At 31.9% G+C, this 11550-nt stretch overlaps 1 protein-coding gene across 1 annotated transcript; it reads left to right on the top strand.

Moving 5' to 3' along the window:
• The first annotated feature begins 391 nt into the window (after positions 1–391).
• Positions 392–2941, top strand: LOC139895706 (uncharacterized protein At1g28695-like). Its single transcript, XM_071878247.1, has 2 exons — positions 392–913; positions 2441–2941. Exons 1-2 carry the CDS (start codon positions 392–394, stop codon positions 2939–2941), a joined length of 1023 nt encoding a protein of 340 aa, XP_071734348.1.
• Positions 2942–11550: the final 8609 nt, after the last annotated feature.

The raw sequence follows: 11550 nt of genomic DNA, 5'->3' as shown, positions 1-11550 counted from the left end.
AACTCATAAATTGAAAGTTAGTGAGTTACGTGAATACCGGTGGGCTAAAGGCCATTTGCTCTATGTATATTTTTCATGATATATCGTTCAACAAAATTTTGAAAAAGCTTAGGTTAGTGACGTTTATTTATTAGCTAGTAACTAAAGCTTTATTACTTTTCATATTTAGCTTAATTGTTACTCCGTATCATGTATAACCGAGGACAAAATATATAACAGTTAGACATGTTATTCAATAAATGCATCTTAAATTACATGTTTCACAAATCTCAGTTTCTTTTTTTATGAAAGCACTTGGTAATTTATATAATTAGTTTTTCGAGAAAGAAAAAAGAAATCTCAATTTCTCCTGAAACTAAATGCAAATCCCTACCGACAAAGGAGTAAAAAAATGTACCAATCAAACAAGGTTGGAATCCTTAGTCTTGCAATCTCCACATTTTTGCTTACATCTTTACCATTTATCTATCTTTTATCAGAAATAAATTCATCATCAAGCAAAACCTCCATAACCCAAAAGTTTTATCCTTCCAAGCCTGCACCATTGATGTATAAGGATGAGTTAGAAGTAGCATTGGAAGGAGCTTCAATGGCGAACAAAACGGTGATCATAGTTATCGCGAACAAAGCTTACACGGAGGGTAATAAACCAATGCTCGATATATTCTTAGACGGATTTTGGCTAGGAGAAGATACACGACGATTAAAGAAGCATCTTTTGATTGTGGCCATTGATCAAATGGCATTTGAACGGTGTATGTTTCTTAGATTATTTTGTTATAGACTGAAAACAGATGATGGGAATTTTGTTGATGAGAAGATTTATATGTCAAAGGACTTCGTAAAGATGATGTGGCTAAGAACACGCTTTCTTAGGGATGTCCTACGGCTTGGATATAGCTTTGTTTTTACGGTAAGTCAATTTTAATATAACAAGAACAACAACAACAAAAATCACTTATTTGCTTTCTTAGATGTTCTATGGATAGAGATCGAGATTTCTTTCGAATGGACTTTAATCCAATAGATAGGTTAAAAAAGACAGTGTGATAAGCTATGAAAATGGTAAAATCAAATTTTCATGGGTTTTAAACCTGCTCGAAGTTCAATTTTAGGTTCTAAGCAGCAGTTAAGTCGCCAATAAATCAACGCTTGATGTTGAATCGATAGAGCTAAATTTTTTTTTTCTCAAACTTAATATACCATGGCTAAAATTCCTGAATTTATTATAACACTTAAAATATTAATAAAAAATCTATTGTAGCGGGGAAATACATATTCCATAACAGGGTACTCTTCATAAAGTAAGTGAAGTTGCAAGCCTAAGTCAAGAAGGTACGAACGAAGTGATGCGCCCTTTTAGAGATAGGGGGCGGCTTTCTTGTGGTAGTCATTGCGAACATCTCTCCTCTTCTCTTAGCGTGATTTGATTTTTTGTCGTCACTTTGTTCATGTAGATTTGTTCGTATTAAAACTTTTGAAAGTAAAACCGAAAATTGAACTGAAACTGAATTCAAATTTTTACCCATATTGAAACTGAATTCACAATTTAAATACGGTTCGATATTTTTTTTTATTTTTTTTTCTAAAAAGCAAGCAAATTTATTAATAATCAAACGAGAGTACACAGAAAGAAAAACCTAACAAGCTATACAAGTGAGAATAACTCAATTTCTGTTTAAATTCAAAAAATCAAAAAAATCACAAATTAACCTAAACAATAGAAAAAATTGATTCTAAATTTGACTTTTTCTTTTATATCAAACAAAAAATTGAACCGAATCGAATCAGTTTTGTAAACCGGTTCGAAACACAACTGAAAATCGAATTCAAATTTGTTTTTGAGTTTTATCAATTGGATTAGATAGATTCGGTTTAATTTTCAGATTACAACGAACAGGGGCGGATGATAGTGTAGACTGGGAGGGGCACCCGTCCCAGCTGAATTTAAAAAAAAAAATTACACTAAATTTTTTTTACTAAAAAAATAAGATTTTTTTAGTGTTTGCCACATCTGTAAATGAAAAATTTACTAAATTATTGAATCCGCCCCATCTGTGATCGGGTTTAAGTTCTGCCACTGACAACCAATATAAATATCCTTGCTCTGTATTCATGTTCTTGAGGCAAATAAAGAAATATAAATAAAAGGAACATAAATTATTCATAAAGTACTCTACCACTATGTACACTGAAAAATTATCATAAACAAACTTAATTTTTTTTATTTTTTTCGGGTAAAGAGATACTCCGTATTTTATTAATCAGAGAAAATTATAATACAAAAGGATGGGTTAACCAACTATACAAAAGCAACATCTAGAAACAGGAAACAACGACATATACAAACACTATCAACTACCACCAAAACCTGTTATTGTATTTATTTATTTATTTATTTTTTTTTTAATTTAGGTGTCTTTGTTTAATTAAATTGCAGGACATGGATGTGCTATGGCTAAGAAATCCATTTCCAATTCTGACCGTAAACCAAGTTGTGGACCTCCAAATCAGCGTAGACTGGTTTAACGGCAACCAGTGGTCAGAAAAACACATGATAAACACCGGTTTTTATATGATTAAATCAAATAACAAAACAATTGCTTTATTCGACGAATGGTACACAAAAAGGAAAAGTTCGAGTGGGAAAAAAGAACAAGATGTTCTTCTTAAGATGATGAGGAAAGGAGCATTTACAAGATTGGGACTTAAAGTAAAATTTTTGGACACCAATTATTTTAGTGGATTTTGTCAAGATAGTAGAGATGTTAGCGTTGTTACAACTGTTCATGCAAACTGTTGTCGCAGTATTAAAGCTAAACTTGTCGATTTATCTACGGTTATTCATGATTGGAAGAGATTTAACGATGCCCTGGAGAATAGAACTAGGGATTTTAGATGGTCGGAGCATTTAAGTTGTCAAAGTTCGTGGCTTTCATGATCTTTTTTTTTTCGTATACCAACAAATTTGGTGTGTTCGTGGTAGATTTGAAGCATTTTGAGATTGAAGATCACACCATTGTTGGAGTCTTTATTAACTCAAAAAAAAAAAGGAAAGAAAAGAAACGAAGTTGTCTAGATTCATTTTTTTTTTTTTTTAAGGCATGTTAGTTTTCATCGCACGGTTAGTGGTTAGATCGCATCGCATCGCACTTTTCAGGAGGAAACCGCCACCATCCAAACGGGCAGGTGGGGAAAACCCCCTGGTGAGACTCGAACCCGGGTCTCCTCGAAAACCATGCAAGCATGGTTACCAATGAGGCAAAGCCCCATTGGCATAATCGATGCCCTTCTCATTGATTTAGGTACCGTATATATACACAAAAGAATAGCTAAGATACAGCTAATTACATGCTTGCTTACAACTAGTCATCCCAATATTTTTGGATATGATTTACACAGTATTATCATAAAGATATGTTGGAATATATGCCAAATATAGTTCTTGATAAGTACGTTGACTATTATTCTCCCACAGTCGAAGCTTGAGGTTTTCGAAGGCAAAGACTGGACCTGAATTCATCGAACAACAAACGTGGTAAACCTTTAGTGAAAATATCGGCAATTTGGTACCGTGTAGGAACATGCAGTACTCTCACTTGACCACGTGCAACTTTCTCCCGTACGAAATGAATATCAAGTTCGATATGTTTGGTCCGTTGGTGTTGAACTGGATTGCCTGAAAGATATGTAGCACTTACATTGTCGCATAGAACTAAAGTTGCTTTAGATATCGGTTGATGAAGTTCTAGTAGTAAATTACGGAGCCAACAAGATTCCGCCACCACATTTGCAACCCCTCGATATTCGGCCTCCGCACTTGAGCGTGATAATGTGGGTTGACGTTTGGAGGACCAAGATATGAGATTGTCACCCATAAAAACACAATAGACGGAGGTGGATCGACGTGTATCCGGACAACCACCCCAGTCGGCGTCGGTATATGCGACAAGTTCATGTTTCTTCGAACAAAGCATATGTAAACCGATGTCTGTTGTCCCCTGTATATAGCGTATAATACGCTTGATAGCTAGCATGTGATTTTCGCATGGAGCATGCATATGGAGGCACACCTGTTGTACTGCATAAGATATGTCGGGGCGTGTGAATGTCAAATACTGTAATGCTCCTGCAAGACGTCGATACTCAGTTGGATTATCCAAACCCTCTGCCTAGAATCTCATAGAAACCATTCGTCAAGAAAGTTCGAAGATCTATACATCTCTAATACATATCCCAAAATGTTTTTATGTTACAATATAAGTAGTAGGTTATAGGTGCTAGTAATAGTAATAGTGTACACATGTTATTTATTTTATTTTTAATTGCATATAATTTATAACATTATTTACATATTTCGGTAAAAATAATAACCGAAGTAAAAAGTAAAAAGTAAAAAGTAAAAAGTAAAAAGTAAAAAAAATAAAAAGTAAGAAAAGAATACTTACTAGTAGTAATTCTTCAAAGAGAGAATGAGAGAAATTTTGGTGTGAGTTTGAATGAGAAATGAGGGGTATTTATACTTGAAAAAATTAGGTAAAAAGAATAAAATAATTAAAAGAAAAAGAAATATTTAATTCTTAATAGGATTTTAAAATTAAAAAGTATTAAATGTTAGGTCATGGGATAATGCACAAAATAAAATAATAAAAGTAGTTTTTCCATTAAAATTTTTAATTAAAAAGTAATTTATTTATTTATTTATTTATTTTTTATTTATTTTAAGGGTTTTTTTTATGTAAATAAACAAATTTATTTAATGTTTTTCCAAGAATATTTGTCAATAATATTTTATTTTATTTTTATTTTTGTTGTATTTAATTAATAAATACAAATTTTGCATAAAAATAATAAATAATTCGGTATTTTGTATTTTTAATAATAATTATGATTTTAATTATTAAACTATAGTTTTAGTAAGTTTGTAAATATTATTACATTTATATATAATTGGATTTATTATATAGTTAAATATATAATACATTAACTAAATAATAAAAGTGATACAAAGTTTATATACTTAGTTAAATTATGTCAAATTATATAAATTAATAATATATTATTTATTTAAGCGTACATTGTTGACTAAAAATTACTATTCGGTCAATATTTAATTGTATATAACAACCCTTAATACATATAGTCAGACATTTAACCCTAGGGTTAATTCAGTAATTTAGAAGTCGAAAAGTGAGGGTTGTTACAGTACCTCCCCGTTAATAAAAACTTCGTCCCGAAGTTTTAGGTAGACTTCTCGGATGCATCAGCGGTTGAGAAGAGATGGGGATATTTCTGTTTCATTTGGTCTTCACGTTCCCAGGTATGTTCGGGGCCTTGCGTGTTTTCCAAAGGATAGAATATTGTTTTGTTTCAAGCGTTTAAGTCATACAAACCATAATCTCTATAGGTTCTTCTACGAAGTGCATTTTATCATTAATGCAGAGATCATTCAAAATGATGATGTTATGCAAGTCATTTCAGTAAATTTGATACATGAAATGTGTTATGAATAATATTGAGCTCATTTAAAACCTTGAGCGTTTATGCTGCAATATTAGGCAGACAAAACAGAGAGGAGTTCATGAAAATTATAGTCATGAAATTTGATAGAGATCGTCATTCTTTATAACAAGAATGATGAATTAGAGTTTTATCGACATTAAATAATATGGATAAAGTAATTCGATTATAGAAAGAGTATAAACGAAGCTATCGTAAAAGAGTAAATGAGAAAATTAAATGTTTGCCTTAACTTTTGACGTAGTTACGATTGATTTCCGGATTTCAAGGAATTAAAGAAATCTTCGAAATTTTTATAAGATTTGATTTTCCGGTAATTACAGAAATTAGGATTTTCTTTAATTAAAGGCGGTGAATTGCCTCGATTGCTGTGTCTGGAATTTTTGCTATAAATTAGCTTCTTCCGTTTCATTATCTTCACCACTTATATACTTTCTTTCTCAATTCATATTTCCAAAAGTTTTGTTAATATGCTCAATCCAGTTCTTGTCTTTGACATTATATTGGTTATCGCCACAATCATCCTTCTTTTCCAACTCCCACCAGAGGAGTCTGTTTACTTCTACTATGCTCTAGAATTTATTGTGTTTTTAGTTCTCCCGTGTCTTTATATTGCTATACGCATTGATATACACGGTTTGTAATTTCAGTGTTGTTATCGGGATTTATATTTTCCCTTATATGTCGAAGCTTCATGCTTTTGTAAAGCAAATAACGGTCCAGAATTCGTAGGTATGAAGTTTCGAATGATCATGATATTCAAAGCAGAAGGAAAGGTAATAGCACGATTTGATTTGTCATATTACCAGAATATCCGAAAAAGACCGAATTATCAAGAAAAATATTTTCTTGATATGTTTAGAGTTTAAATAGATAAGAGTCGTGTAACATGGCAAATGATGATTATAAAGTCTATGAATCATCATCTTCCATTAAAAATTTAGCATGACTTACTGTAATATAATCACGTTGGCCTGACGTCATTATATTATACTAACTCATGCTTCAATTCCCAACACTACTTCAAATCATTCATAATTTAAACTTGAACTTTACAAAATATAGAAACTAAAAACAGTTTCCTTTATGATGTGATAAAGATATCGCAAAGAGATAATTAATTGCTGACAAGAATCGTTATAAAGATATCTTCAGAAATATAGAGGATATTTATAACAAAAGATACAGTGATATCTCAGAATTTCTAAGTTCCAATGACGAGGAAAATTCTTTTGTTTCCTCTGCATTTAATGCTACCATATCTGAATCATTGGTTATCAATCCGAGATGGTTTCAAGAAATTTTATTTTTTTTAGATGATTAAACGCTGATTGTAATCGTCAACGGATCTAATGGTTAACGAATAGGCGTTGTTGATGATAATTTCGGTGGTTTGATGTGATAATTCATCATAGAATACGAATGAATATAATTCATGAATGTAGTGATCTTTAGGAAGATAACACCTGCTAAAGCTTTACTTGAATTCTGGTATGTTAATTTCAGAATGTGTAATTAAATTTGTATGAAAATGATTGTGTATCACAGTGAAGGCAGTGAGTATAATTAATGATTTATGAATCGAAATTGAAGAATGTACAGTGTATTTATGTGAGATGTAAATATTTCTCGGGTATTACCTACCCGTTAAAATATTTTCACAATTAACATTTTTTACAATCTTTATGAAGATATACGTTCATATATGTATTCTTCAGATATAATCATGGATTTAATGAGTTAATATATTTTAAACTCATTTGATTTGCGGTTTGGAACGAGAGTAAATAATCTCCAAAATCTTAGAGATTTCATAATTGTTGCGAAATATTTCGCTAATGAAGTTATGAATCAATACATTCATCGTTATACTTGATTTATTATGAAATGGAGTTTATTGTGCTGAAGCAGTGATTAACAATTGTTAATTCATTAGCGAAGGGTGTACATCATAGCATATTAGTGATATGAATTAACCAAGTAGTACATACTAGTTGAGATTCTCACGTAATTGCTTAGTACGACAAGATTTATTATTGTTCCAAATCATATATATAAGGTATACATATATAATTCTTCACGAAGAATGAGTCAATACATCTTAACTCTTTATTGCTAATATTCCTTGGTATCTATGGGGCGTATCATGTTGATCTTTGAGGTACTGAGTGTGTTGTTGAGGCGGGGGATGCGAATGTTGTTGTTGATGAAGCTGATGCTGTTAGTGGTGATGTTGATGGTACTGGTGGTGATGCTAGTTATGCTGCTGGTGCTGCTGCTGGTGTTCGTAGGTTTCGCACCAGATTTTCCAGAGCCACTACTCGAGCGCGAAGCTCGTTGACTTCTTCTATTATTCCGGGATGATTGGTGATTGGAACAAGGGGTTGAATATGATCTAGAATCTTCGATATTATATATTCGTGACGGGATACCCTGGAAAGAAGAGAGAAAATGGTGTTTCAGACTGGTTCGCCGGTAAGCGCTTCAGGTTCTTCGCCAAGAGGTGAATTCGGTTGGTGGAAGGGATCACCTTCTTCTTGTCTCCATTGATTGAGTCGGCTACGAACCCATCCCCAATTCATCCAGAATAGATGATAGTTGATTGGTTCGTTTGTTCCGGTTACGCTGCCGTGGGAGCTTGAAGAGTTTGAGAAATTCATATTATATGTTTGGAATAGGGTTTGATATGAAATGGGTATTGAATACCGAATGATATATTCGTCTCCTTGAATACGTATTTATAGCAAAAAGATTTCCGTAATTTACGGAGGAAATTTAGGATAAGTGGTAGACAAAGTTTATAGACATGATAATATATGATAAGATATGATGTGTCATCCATTTATGTAATAATGGTGGTATGACGTGTTGAGATTTGTAACCAGATATTGATTAAAGAATTTCAATTCGTATACTGTGATAACCCAATAATATTTTCCGGTTCGCAAACCGATGCATAAAGGTATAAGATATGTGAGTGTTTGAAGTAGTAGCAGGAGCTTGTGGACGAACCGTTATCTTCAATAACATATAGAAGTTTGATAAACTTGATAGGTCATAAGTTTGAAAAAAAAAATTAAGTGGAATAAAGATGAATATGATATAAACGAAACACTTTATTTTATTAAGAACAAGGCTTTAAACAAGCCTTCTTATTACACGATTCGGGGATAGAAATAGTTTAAGGCCTAGCCTTTGCATAGACAAGGAATTGGAAAAATAATCTAGAAAATATTAAGATTGAAGTAATCTTCATATTTCTTCTTCTCATCCTCCACCTTCTTCATAAACTCATCAACTTTCTTGTTCCTTGCCTTTTGTTTCTCATGCAGGAACTCGAGATTATCATAAAGGTTAGAAACTTCATTGTTGATTACATGGTACTTGTGGTCCCTTATAGAAAGTTGATTATTCACGCGGTTTTCCTCCATCTTCAATCTAAGGTCAACATCTTCTCTTAGGCAAGAGAGAGATTGCTTCCCCCATCGGGTATTTCTATCACCTTCATACTTCACCAACTTTATCTCTTTCTTTAGTTCAGCATTTTCCTCCATGAGCTTCTTGATCGCTAGGTCTTTTTCCTTCATTTGAAAATCGATCCTTGCAATATGGCGAATTAGGTCATCGGTAGTTTTTCGCAGGTTCATGAGCTCGTACTTGGCATCAACTTCATCGTAGAAAGGAGATCGGGATCTTTTCTTTGACGGCCCAGTTTCTTCAAAATATTTCCTCTTGTCTTTATTCCTCGGGGTTGGATAGTATTCAGGAGACCCATGTAACTTTAGAGTAGTATTTGGGCTATAATTTGGTGAGGGAGGACCACCAAAGCCATAAGGTGGACTTTGGACTGGTCTTTCTGTGGAAGACATTTCAGTATCTTTTTCGGTTGGCTTGAAAAGATTCATTTTGGTCGTTTGATGATAATTAGACATCCTAACATTAGGAAGGATATTTTGATTAGAATCTTTAAGTCAAGTTTATTAAAGCATAATCGTTAAGATTATGGGGCAATCCTAAGTGCTTTAATTCTAAGGCAGGAAAGGTTATAGTTTCCTAGATTGCTAAGGCACCCTAGCTAACAAGTAAGGCACACATAAAAATGCAATCCTGGTTCTCTATAACAGCCTGGTTATGCTCTGATACCAATCTGTAACGTCCTCCCAATAGGGTCTGGAAGGAACGTCACTATTATCAAAACATACCAACATATTATAATAAACGAGAACAATACTAAATGATGAATTTAACTTTAATGAGTACGCAGCGGAAAATGAAATGTCGTTACAATGACAGGAATAACAATATCGTAAATGTTCACATGCAGAAGTAATAAATGCGATTCTCTTGATCCTATGTCCAAGTAGCATCACATAAGCAGTAAGTATAAGAGCTTGAATCAAACAACACCTGAGACAAAACATGCTAAAGTGTCAACCAAAAAGGTTGAGTGAAGTTCATAGGTTTAACCAAAAGTTTGTCGTTGTTTTAGACCACAAGATTTAGTTTGTAAAGTTGATCTCCCGCAGGATCAAAAAGTTATGCCAATGCGTGATATTTAGACTAAACGTTCAAGTTTGCCCCATGACAAGTTGTGTCTGTCCTTGTCTGTTTAATTTCATTATTAAGTAATACAATGACTTGGTCAAATGTATCGGGGACGTTACTCCCGATAGGCCTACCCCCAATAATTAAGCATGCCGCAGCAATTAAAAATATCACTGTAGGGACTTAGTCGGACATAGCCGGGTATAGCATAGTTTAACAGTTTGGTACTTGTGTCTAAAGTGTAAAAGTAAAAACAGCATGTGTCTCACCCCAAGTAAAAGTAAGTAAGTTTGCTAGCAATTAAAGAGGGGTTATGAATTCACCTTAGTAAGTAGAGAGAGAGTTATTCCTCAGAATAAAGAGTTGAACGAGTGAGCAGGAAAGTCAACCTATTGACATTTAAGAGTAGTTAAGTGTTTTGCCCATGTTTAAGTTTAAGTATGTGTTTAAGTAGAGTTTGTTTTACTAAGTTTCTATTCCTAGTAAGTTACTATTTTTATAAAGTTTCCATTTTTAGAAAGTTTCTTATTTTACTAAGTTCCTATGACTAGAGAGTTTCTACTTTTATCAGTGTTTTCCATTTTAGGATACTTGCCGTATTAGATAAGCTTTCAATCACCCCTTTCCATTCGAATGGCTAATTTAGATATAGGGGCTTGAGCCATAGGACCCTTTAAATCGGAAATCTAAACCCTCTGCCTAGAATCTCATAGAAACCATTCGTCAAGAAAGTTCGAAGATCTATACATCTCTAATACATATCCCAAAATGTTTTTATGTTACAATATAAGTAGTAGGTTATAGGTGCTAGTAATAGTAATAGTGTATACATGTTATTTATTTTATTTTTAATTGCATATAATTTATAACATTATTTACATATTTCGGTAAAAATAATAACCGAAGTAAAAAGTAAAAAGTAAAAAGTAAAAAGTAAAAAGTAAAAAGTAAAAAGTAAAAAAAATAAAAAGTAGGAAAAGAATACTTACTAGTAGTAATTCTTCAAAGAGAGAATGAGAGAAATTTTGGTGTGAGATTGAATGAGAAATGAGGGGTATTTATACTTGAAAAAATTAGGTAAAAAGAATAAAATAATTAAAAGAAAAAGAAATATTTAATTCTTAATGGGATTTTAAAATTAAAAAGTATTAAATGTTAGGTCATTGGATAATGCACAAAATAAAATAATAAAAGTAGTTTTTCCATTAAAATTTTTAATTAAAAAGTAATTTATTTATTTATTTATTTATTTATTTATTTATTTTAAGGATTTTTTTATGTAAATAAACAAATTTATTTAATGTTTTTCCAAGAATATTTGTCAATAATATTTTATTTTTATTTTTTTTATTTTTGTTGTATTTAATTAATAAATACAAATTTTGCATAAAAATAATAAATAATTAGGTATTTTGTATTTTAATAATAATTATGATTTTAATTATTAAACTATAGTTTTAGTAAGTTTGTAAATATTATTACATT

The sequence above is a fragment of the Rutidosis leptorrhynchoides genome, chromosome 3 (assembly GCF_046630445.1).
Source record: "Rutidosis leptorrhynchoides isolate AG116_Rl617_1_P2 chromosome 3, CSIRO_AGI_Rlap_v1, whole genome shotgun sequence".
Lineage (NCBI taxonomy): Eukaryota > Viridiplantae > Streptophyta > Magnoliopsida > Asterales > Asteraceae > Rutidosis > Rutidosis leptorrhynchoides.
The sequence above is the reverse complement of the archived record's forward strand: the minus strand, read 5'-3'. Positions and strand labels throughout refer to the sequence as shown.

Coding starts and splice junctions, on each gene's coding strand:
- LOC139895706 (XM_071878247.1), top strand. CDS start 392: ATGTACCAATCAAACAAGGTTGGAATCCTTAGTCTTGCAATCTCCACA. Junction 914..2,440: donor GATATAGCTTTGTTTTTACG/GTAAGTCAATTT, acceptor ATTAAATTGCAG/GACATGGATGTGCTATGGCT.